Source organism: Oreochromis aureus, linkage group 8, assembly GCF_013358895.1.
Source record: "Oreochromis aureus strain Israel breed Guangdong linkage group 8, ZZ_aureus, whole genome shotgun sequence".
NCBI classification, from domain to species: Eukaryota; Metazoa; Chordata; class Actinopteri; order Cichliformes; family Cichlidae; genus Oreochromis; species Oreochromis aureus.
Genome location: NC_052949.1, coordinates 14383664 through 14394353, shown reverse-complemented (window position 1 = coordinate 14394353; position 10690 = coordinate 14383664). Strand labels below are relative to the sequence as shown.

At 38.7% G+C, this 10690-nt stretch overlaps 1 protein-coding gene and 1 non-coding gene across 3 annotated transcripts; both read right to left on the bottom strand.

Moving 5' to 3' along the window:
* Positions 1–222: 222 nt before the first annotated feature.
* On the bottom strand, positions 223–7398 carry LOC116329813 (ras-related protein Rab-5C-like). 2 transcript variants are annotated; one of them, XM_031751908.2, is made up of 6 exons: positions 7252–7398; positions 6113–6412; positions 5148–5299; positions 2021–2143; positions 1823–1916; positions 223–1651 (listed from the first exon to the last, which is right to left on the bottom strand). In XM_031751908.2, the coding sequence occupies exons 2-6, from the start codon at positions 6282–6284 to the stop codon at positions 1524–1526; spliced, it is 669 nt and encodes a 222-aa protein (XP_031607768.1). In that variant the 5' UTR covers positions 6285–6412; positions 7252–7398; the 3' UTR covers positions 223–1523. The 2 variants fall into 2 exon arrangements, with proteins under 2 accessions (XP_031607768.1, XP_031607767.1); XM_031751907.2 differs by having other exon boundaries at positions 7224–7397.
* Positions 7399–9840: 2442 nt separating this feature from the next.
* trnaq-uug lies at positions 9841–9912 on the bottom strand. The gene has a single exon. It is a non-coding gene; the product is annotated as a tRNA-Gln (tRNA).
* Between the last annotated feature and the right edge of the window lie 778 nt (positions 9913–10690).

Here is a 10690-nt window from a genome sequence, read left to right as displayed (position 1 = left end):
TAACAAAAATTAAGGCAAATGTGGAACACGTGAAACGCTGTGAATACTTTTCACTGTAACTCCAGCACAATTGATCCATTTTATTAACCACTTGTGCTATTCAGGTCACACGGCACAAAGTATTGGGAGAAAAAAAACTAAACAAAAGACAAAAAAAACCAACAACTTACAGGCCGGTCTGTATGTGGGAAAAAAAAAAGTACACTCCAAAACAACTCAAAACAAAGTGAATCTTGTATGTTATTTATTTCATTTCAGATTTACAAGTTATTTCACATTTCTTTAAAAAAAGGCTAGCAACTCTCCGGTGTTACAGTTAGCAATAAAACAATGCAAGAAAACAACTGCATTTATGGTACAGCCTCTTCAGAAGTGTAGCCCCTCCAACCACGACCACCCTCAGCAAGCAAAGTCTTGAGCTTTTCTTATAACAGTCTTACCCAACTCCCTATTAAGAATAACCAAAGCCACCTCTACACCTGGCATTACAACGTGATCTGCAACTAGATAATTTAATGATGGTAAAGTATAAGGAATGCAGGTGTAATTTTATGCACTGTGATCGGTATGTAATCAGACAATCCAGGCCACATTTAGAGGTGCTTGGCTTGCACTCTGATTAGATCTGTTAGTGTAAATGCAGTCAGTGCAGCCTAACAACATTAAGTTAAAAACAAATCATCTACCCAACAAGTTCTGCCTCTTCCTGCTCGCATCATTAAACTGAAATGTTAAGCAGAACCTTCAAAGTCTTCTATCTCCTCTTTCCAGAAATGGATAATATTAATTTCTGGACACAGAGATGGCCAACTTGCAAAGATAAAAGATCCATCTTTTTTTTTTTTAACTTGTGAACTAACCAACCAACCCGACTAACCTGCATATAGAGACAACGTCAGGACACGGTCAAATGATTTTATACAAGGGCTAACTGCTAACTCCAAATGTCACCTGTCACTATCAAGATAACTTACACATGCTAATGTCAGGTGAAAATGGGACCTTATGCTGCATTAAGAAAAAAGATTAAATCGCTCTACCATTTGTAATTTAAGGATTAATATTTTTGGGTCCTTTTTTTTAAAATCCACTGAATATAGGCAAATGACAGGAGTAGAAAACGTGTGTGCATATATAAATATACATATTCTACACACACACAGACACACACACACACACAGATATACATTCACTCCAACAATTCCAACAACCTCAGCATCATGCTTCAAATTCATTTATAACAGCGTTCGATCATCAGAGAGATGCTAAAGATCAACAGGGAGGCGGACAGACACAGAAGGAAAAGACAGAGAAGTAGTGAGGGATCTTGGGAATTCCCTCTAGCTTATGATTTGCTTTACAAAAGTTCCTTTAATCAAACGGGATGCAGATAATCTCATCTGTAATCTCAGTGTGGAAGTGGCGAGTGGTTCTGCCCTCTCCTGCCTCTCTGGCTTTTTGCTACATGCTGTCCTTAAAATGATGTTCAGGGCTCGTTCACCAAGTTCGTTTTTTCTTGCTTCCTAGTTGCCGCCGCAGCACCGGCTGCTGCTGCTGCCCTGAGGGTTAGTTTGTTCTAGATCTACTCCTGTCCTTGTCCGCCCACCTTGTCCAGCTGTACCCTGGGGCTCGCTCTTCGGTAGCTTCTTTGCTACGGGGACAGGGGAACAGATATTTCAAAATAAAGCTACGAAACACCAAAACAGCACCAAAAGGTGACAATAAACCAACACACTTTTTTTTTTTAATCTATCACGTATGTTAGGTTAATTGGTGATTCCAAATTGGTCAACTGGAATATGTGACTAAATGCATTACTTACCTATAGCCATGAAAATTTCATTGACATTCATAGCAGTCTTGGCTGAGGTCTCCATAAAAAGCAGACTGTTGTCATCGGCATAGGCTTGTGCCTCCTGAGAACATGATTTAGATATAAAAGTTAATCAACAAATTCAAATGAAGCCTCTAAACATCAGATTCTTTGCTTATATGAAGTCCTCTATATGCATCTTTATACCTGAAACTCGACAGCTCTCTTGTTTGCGATGTCCGCTTTGTTGCCAGCCAGAGCGATCACTATGTTGGGACTGGCCTGCCTCTGAAGCTCCTTCACCCAATTTTTCGCACGATCAAAAGTGTCCTGAAAAACCAACAAACTTAATTTGCATTTCCCCAAAGTATTTAGCACTATAGCTATCTTTAATGTTGGTCAAACATGTTTTCTTTTTTTAAATTTCATACTAGCATAGCTGATGTGACCTCAAAAAGCCCACAAGCCCATGAACACACACGAACACACACACGCGTATGTTTAAAATTAACTTACACTGAGTCAAAGCACACCCTCTGTCATGTACGTTAAAATAATCTTAAATATTAGGTAAATACAACTGCAGGTGAGAAACAACACACAACATGTTACACAGAGTTATTATTTATTTAATGAAAATTTAACTAAAATGCAGAAGCAGTGTGTAAAAAAATTAAGCACACCTCATTTTCTGTATGATGCTATCAGTCTTTCACATCACTGTGGAGGAATTCTGGCCCACTCTTCATTGCTTTGTTTATGCAATGCTTTTTAAGCTCCTACCACAGCATTCAATGAGGTTGAAGTCTGGACTTTGACTGGGCCATCGAGGCATCTGAGTTCTTTTCTTTTTCCAGACATCACTATTATAGATCTGCTGTTGTGCTTGGAATCATTGTCCTGTTCCATGACCCAATTTTAGCTATTTTTTAACTGTCAGACAGATGGCCTCACATATGACTCTAGAATAATTTGGTATACAGATGAGATCATAGTTGAATAAAGAACCGCAAGGTGTCCAGCTCCTGTGGCTGCCAAAAGCCCAAATCACCACCCCTCCTCCCCTGTGCTCTCACTTGGTATGAGATGTTTCTGCTGATATGCTGTGTTTTGTTTTCACAAAAGTGGTGCTGTGCATTATGGACAAGCATCTCCACTTTGGTTTTATCTATTCAAAGGACGTTGTTCCACATATCTTGTGGTTTGTTCAGTGCATTGTGAATTTGCTGGAAGATTAGAAACTGTGTTTAATGTTTTCCACATGTGAGTATTAATTTTACTGAGAATAATAAATTTCATTTGTTTGCAAATGACATTATGACCCTTTAAAATCATCGCTGATGTCTTTCCTCCTTGGCATTGTAAACACACACCCGAATGCTCCAGACCAGAAAATTGAAAAGCATCTGCTTTTACAGACGTGCTCACAATTACTAATGATCAACTAAAGTGCTGCTATTTACACTCTTAATTCCTATGGAAACAGTGAGGATGTACTTAGTTTTTCACACATTGCTTTTTAATTTTGGCTTGGTTTTAGTCAAATGAATGTATCATGTTTTGCTCTTTATCTGAGGTTATATCTAAATCATTTTAGAACCTGCTGAGGACCAGATGATTTTTTTAAATTTGTAAAACCTTAGACTTGAAAGACAGTGTTGCTTTCTTTTTCATATGACTGCATAATTACAGGTTAATTGCAAAAAAACAAACAAAAATAAGTGAGAATCTTGAATCCTTCAGTAAAAGCCAAAACACACTTTAACAATTGTAACTGTTTTTTCAGTGATTGTTTCAAAATGATCACTGATTATCAGCATATTTTGCATTCTTCCACTTTTGGGAGAAACAAAACAATCAAACAAATGAAATAAACCTACACCCCTCACATTTTTGCAATTATTACCTAAACCACTGGCAACAAAAATGAGTAAACCCCTAAGTGAAAATGTCCAAACTGTGCCCAAAGTGTCAATATATTGTGTGGCCACCATTATTTTCCAACACTGCCTTAACTCTATTGAGCGTGGAGTTCACTAGAGCTTCACAGGTTGCCACGGGAATCCTCTTCCACTCCTTCATAATGAGATCATGGAGCAGAGACCTTGCGCTCCTCCACTTTCCATTAGAGGATGCCCCACAGATGCTCAATAGGGTTTAAATCTGGAGACATGCTTGGTCAGTCAAGCAGCTTTACCCTCAGTTTATTTAACAAGGCAGTGGTCTTTTTGGAGGTGTGTTTCGGTTTGTTATCATGTTGGAATACTGCCCTGTGGGACAGTTTCTGAAGGGAGGGGATCATGCTCTGCTTCAGTATGTCACAGGACATGTTGGCATTCAGGGTTCCCTCAATTATGCGTTCCTCAGTGCCAGCAGCACCGATGCAGCCCCAAACAATGACACTCCCACCACCATGCTTAACTGTAGGCAAGACAAACTTGTCTTTGTACTCCTCACCTGGTTGCCGCCACACCCCCTTGACACCATGAACCGAATAAGTTTATCTTGGTCTTATCCATGTCCTTAGTCTACTTGTCTTCAGCAAACTGTTTGCCGACTTTCTTATGCATTATCTTTAGAAGAAGAAGAAGCGTCCTTCTGGGAGGACATCCATTTGATGCAGCGTGAGGCGTATGGTCTAAGCACTGACAGGCCTCAATGCCTTCAACTTCTTCAGCAATTCTGGCAGCACTCATACATCTATTTTCAAAAGACCTCTGGGTATGACGTTGAGCACGTGCACTCAACTTCTTTGATCGACCATGACGAGGCTTGTTATGAGTGGAACCTGTCCTATTAAACTGATGTATGGTCTTGGGCACCGTGCTGCAGCTCAGTTTCAGGGTGTTGGCAATATTCTTATAGCCTAGGCCATCTTTATGTAGAGTAACAATTCTTTTTTCAGATGCCCAGACAGTTCTTTACCATGAGGTGCCTAATAAACTTTCAGTGACCAGTATGAGAGAGTGTGAGAGCAATAACACCAAATTCAACACACCTGTTTCCCATTTACACCTGAGACCTTGTGAAACTAATGAGTCACATGACACCAGGGAGGGAAAATGGCTAATTGGGCACAATTTGGACATTTTCACTTAGGGGTGTACTCACTTTTGTTGCCAGTGGTTTAGGCAATAATGGCTGTGTGTTGAGTCATTTAGAGGGGACAGCAAGTTTTCACTGTTGTATAAGCTGTACACTGACTACATTGTATCAAAGTGTCATATCTTCAGTGTTGTCCCATGAAAAGATATAACAAAATATTTACAAAAATTGGAGGGGTGTACTCAGTTTTCTGAGATACTGTAACTGTTACCCTGTGCGTGAAACCTACTGTGTTGGTAATGTCATAGACCACGATGGCTGCTTGAGCCCCTCTGTAGTACATTGGAGCCAGACTGTGGTAGCGCTCCTGACCTGCTGTGTCCCAGATCTCAAACTTCACAGTGGTGTCATCAAGACAGACCGTCTGAGTGAGGAAAGCGGCTGCAGAGAGAATGAAAACGAAAACAATAAATAAATGAAACACTCGATCTTCCTAGAAGACTATCCTGTTCACATCTGATCTGAAGATAAGTTAGGAGGCATTGCATCACTTCAGATTAGCTTAGGCACAAATTCATATAATTCTAAATGCCACATCTATAGATGTATGACCTCTGTGTAGGATAACACGCCACATCACAAGACTCGTATCATCTCAAACTGGTTTCTTCAACGATCAGTTCACTGTACTTAAATGGTCATCACAGTCACAAATCTGAATTCAACAGGGCACCTTCTGGATGTGGCTGAACAGGGGTTTGCATCATATATATGCAGCTGACAAATATGCATCACCTGTGTGATACGATCATGTCAATATGGACCAAAATCTCAGAGTAATGTTTTCGGCACTAGTAGAATTTATGTCATGAAGAACTAAGACAGTTCTGAAGGTAAAAGGAGGCCCAACTTGGTACTAGCAAGATGTGCCTAACATACTGACCAGTGAATGGATGTACTTTATGTGAACAGCTTTTATTTTGATGAAACATTTGCCAAATTTCAGCAATGTTATTTAAGGAAAGCTCTTCTACAAATGCTTGTTTTTAAATGACATTTAACATTTGGGAATACTTGAGAGGAATATGAAAGGCACATTTGCCCCTGTGAGTTATCAAACCTGATACAGCACTAAGATTCCTAAATTTCAAACAATATTCACTTAACATGCAAACAGCAATATAATCTACCTAGAGAAACACCTACAGCGTCCAAACAAAATCAGTTTCCTTCATTTAGAAACGTGTTTCTCACCTCCAATGGTGCTCTCCTGGAATTCGTGGAACTGCCCTTTGACAAAGCGCAGCACTAAGCTCGACTTCCCCACCGCTGACTCCCCCAGCAGGACCAGCTTGAACTGGCAGATTTTATTTGCTGCTGCAGCACCATTAGGCCTGTTCGGTCCTCCACCACCACGTCCAGCCATTGACAGAGACTGTTAGGGAACAAACTAAATACTCGGAGTTTGGGATGGGTTGGAAGTCCACGCGCCGATTGTGAGCGAGGTCAGAAATCACACTCCGGGTGGCAAAAACAGCGGTGATCCAGGCAAGCCTGAAACATTTTTTTAAAAATAAATTGAACCTTATTTGTGTGCAAATTTTAGGAATACATATCTATAAGTGACTGACTTTTACGTTAGCTTGTAGATAACACTTGTTTTCTCATACCTCTGCTCGACTAACGTTTGTTTATCCCCGATTATAGCGTAGAAACAACGCAGTATTCATCATATAAGTTATTATTAATTATGTTATAAAGCCTGTCAGTTCTTCTATCAGACAATACCGAACTGACACAAAAGATTCACATCAGTCGCTGTCATGATAAGTCCATAACCATAGATCTACATGCAGGCTGCTTCACTTTTTTAACTGCTAAAAGTACAGCTGAGCAGGTCTCCGCCACAGTTATCTGAAATTATTTGTTAGCAACAGCAAATGTTGTTTGGTTAAAAAAAAACAAAAAACACTTAAATGATAAAATGGAAAAGGACACCACATACAGCCTTGAACTCTCAAACACTGATATCGATATCGGCCTGAAAGACCAAGTCTGGGCATGTTAGTAACAGCTGACGAGTTAAGCTAAAACAACCTAGAAATAGCTGTTTTTAATGCTGTCTCACAAGCTGAAATGCTTCGGTAGTCAACAGGACACTAACAAATACTTTAAGTGTGCGTATTTGTAGTTACAAGTCCATAAGCACCGGGTGAACCCGCTGGTCGTTTAACTTTGACCGTCTAAACGGACAAAAACACCATCAGTCAGACAGTTAGCTCCGAAGCTAAAGCTCGTCTGTATTAACGACGATCAAATCAGTTCATAATGCTAATCGGCTAACAGGAAGTTTTGGGTTTCTTACCGACAACGAAAAACAAGATTCGCTGTACCGTGTGTAGAGTGACTTATAACGATGTTATTTCTCGTTAACAGCGTTTTCTCCCCTTCCACTAAAAGACTTCCAGCTTCTGTGGAATATATGCTTCCGCCTTCAGTAACAAAAACACTTCCTGGATTCGCTTGTCATGTGAAGAGATGTCACAGCCAATCAAATACGGGGATTGCAGAACGTCAGCAGGAGCTAGCTCAGTCCTGTACTATTTTTAAAATGATCAACGACAGAAACACTTGCAATGGCTTTTAGAGGAAGATTATTTCGCAATGATGGGTAATTTGCAACAAAGGTTTAAATTCAAAAACTCATAATCCGAAAAAGACTTGATCCAACTTTCCATGTCATAATTGACTTAAAAAAATAAAATAAAATTAGAAATAAAATTAGATTTTATGCGATTTAAAAGACACGTGTGTAGCCAAGGAATTCGTTAATTCTATTTATATTTTCAGAGATATTTACACAATTAACCAAGTATTTTCTTCTTTCCTAATAACTGGTTGTGCCACCCTTGGCAGCACAAATTGCAATCAAGCTTTTGCAATAACTGGCAATGATTCTTTCACAACTCCGTAGAGAAATTTTGTCCAACTCTGCTTTGCAGAATTGTTTTAATTCAGCCACACTGGCGGTTTCTTGAGCATGAATGGCCTTTAAAGTCATGCCAAATCATTTCAGTCGGATTCATGTCCAGACTTTGACTCAGTCACTCCAAAACCTTTCTCACATTTTGAGAAACAAAAACATTTTTCCTGTGACACTTTAGTAACAAAGATCATCTCTATGCAGAAAGAACACATGGTTAAATGCCACATGGTGGTGCAATTGGAAAGCAAATAACATTTGGAGGGATCTGGAACACACTCAAAGATACAACAGTATTTTGTTTTGCAGAAAATTTAAGTTATTGTCTGATTTTGCTTTCTTTTCTCTCCTGAATTATAGTTGTATTACAATAAAGTGAAGTAATCTATTCTAAGGAAGACCAGACTAACAAAGGATTTGCAGTTATTGAAAGTCATCAGAAAAATGAAAAAATGGCCATAACAGAGTGTAAATGTATAATTAGTTGATTTTATTGTGAAAATTCTATAACACAATATATGAGATTGGATTATTTATTCACTGGAAAATATTATGTATGATAGCTATTTATCTGTTGCACAGATCAGTTGAGCAGCAAGTGGCAGATGATACACCGGGCTGATTCATTATCCTGCAGTCATTTGACTTCATGCAACCTTTGAAATATCTGGGAGCTGTGGAAACAAGGAAAACAAGGTGGTATGAAATCATCTGTTGTAACTGACTTAAATTTTGTCCTTTTTTTCCTGCACACTAAACCAAATGAGGGTTTTGACTTACTAGATCCTGCATAAATGATGGCACTGGTGCAGACATTGTTAAAGCCATGGCAGGTCTCCATAGAGTTTGGGCAGTGCCGTAGACCTCCACAGTAACACTTCAGAGCTTCACCTGGAAAAAGAAACAAATCAGGTTTAATCACTGTAGCAAAGCATTTTCACAGCCAATAATTTAAATACAGTAAATAGAACAGTAGCAGAGTCTCCCAAATGTGCCTCATTGACAGATATGGAAAATGATGCATGTATAAAACAGACTGCAGCTTAACTCACTCTGGCTGATGACCAGCAAAACCAAAACAGCAACAATCACAGTCTTCATGTCTTAACGATGCCTCGCCTCACTGCACCAATCTCTGTATGAAAAAAGGGAATAAATGTGAGAAGATCAAACTCTTTAAGCTCCTCCATAATCCACATATCGAAGGACAAACACATCTCACCTGATGAATGATCCTTCTGGAGAGTGATTCCTGAAATGTGTGTCAGCTGGGTTTCCATCCTCCTTTTTTATTTGTTGTTGTTGTGCAATTGATGCAAATCTAGTGTATCATTAACTCAAAACTTCATGTGGGTTTTTGCACAAACACAGAGAAAAATATCAAGATCAGACTGTTATGCTGCAAAAACACACCGTGACACCACTTGACTCATCAAGAGAATGTGCAAATATATTTGCACACCAATTGTTCTGTTTGTATAAGCAACATATGCAGCGCAAAGTAAGAACATGATGTGAGGACACGTATAAAGCGCAATCAGCCAATTTGGACCAACACTACAAATGAATAAATAAATAAATAGGTGAGCAAATTGTAACAGGCTATAAAGAACATGATAAAACCTCTTCAAATACAAAGAATTGTTTAGTTTGAAGATTTGTTATTGATCTTGGAAATACCAGAGTGCAATCATAAGGGACATTTTCAGATCAGTGTGTCCCTGCAGTTTTCCAGTAAGCAATCAATTAGAGAAGCTGTTTTACAACATAAACAAACAGATGAAAAACGTCTGAAAAACAAATCTTTCAATCTTTGAATACTAATAAAATAACAAAAAAGTGTTTTAGCTACATAAACCAAAAGGGTCTCAGCATACATAAAGAGGTGTGCAAAAGTCTCAAGTCACATCTCTGTTTATGTTTTGTCAGGAAAATGTGAAATAAATGCAAACATACATGGAAATCCAGTACGCATTTACAAAGACATTAATTTGACATGAGGTTCCACTGAGATTTGAACTCAGATCACTGGATTCAAAGTCCAGAGTGCTAACCATTACACCATGGAACCACTTCTCAAATGATGGTGTCACTGAAAAACCAGAGCTTCTATTTACTGAGTATTGGCATAATATAAAATTAAAAATAGAAGAAATGTCAAGTCACCCCTCATTACTTTATGTTTTCTTGGAAAATTGGAATTTGGTGCAGCGATTTATTGAATCATCTTAAAAGATAAATTAAAATGTAGCATTTCAGGGAAAAACAGAGTTTGTACAATTCTAACAAGCTTGAAAATCAATATTTGGTATGATCACCTTTATTCTTTAACACATTCTGAACTCTTTTAGGCAAGCGTTCTTGTAATTTCTTTAAATAGTCTAGCTCTCCAGGCTTCTTGAAGGACATTCAAAGTTCTTCTTTGGATGTTGGCTGCCCTTTGTTCTTTTCTCTGTTAAAATGATCCCAAACTGCTTCAAAAATATTGAGCTGCAGACTCTGGGGAGCCCAATCAATGACTGACAGTGTTACACTGCTTGTTTGTTTTTTTAATTGATGCTTTTACTGCATTGGCAGTGTATTTGGGATCACTGTCATGCTGAAAATTGTCAATCAGATGTTTTCCAGATAGTAGTGCATGATAGAGTCACATCTGACAATACCGTTTCCAACACCACTGGCTGAATTGCAGCCACAAACCATGACAGAGTCTCGACTGAGTTTCAAAGGTTTAAAGATTGCTGTAGACACTCTCACTGCCACACCTCTCCCCTGACCTCCTCTGGACATAGTGATGATGATTTGAACCAAAAATTTCTAATTTGGATTCATCTGGATCTTTTGATTTT

Excerpts from the sequence above, each read along its gene's own strand:
- LOC116329813 (XM_031751908.2), bottom strand. The coding sequence starts at position 6,284 with ATGGCTGGACGTGGTGGTGGAGGACCGAACAGGCCTAATGGTGCTGCA. Across the intron at positions 2,144-5,147 it reads TCTATGACATTACCAACACA|GACACTTTTGATCGTGCGAA; the intron begins GTAGGTTTCACG and ends TTGGTTTTTCAG. Across the intron at positions 1,917-2,020 it reads AGAGAGCTGTCGAGTTTCAG|GAGGCACAAGCCTATGCCGA; the intron begins GTATAAAGATGC and ends TCATGTTCTCAG.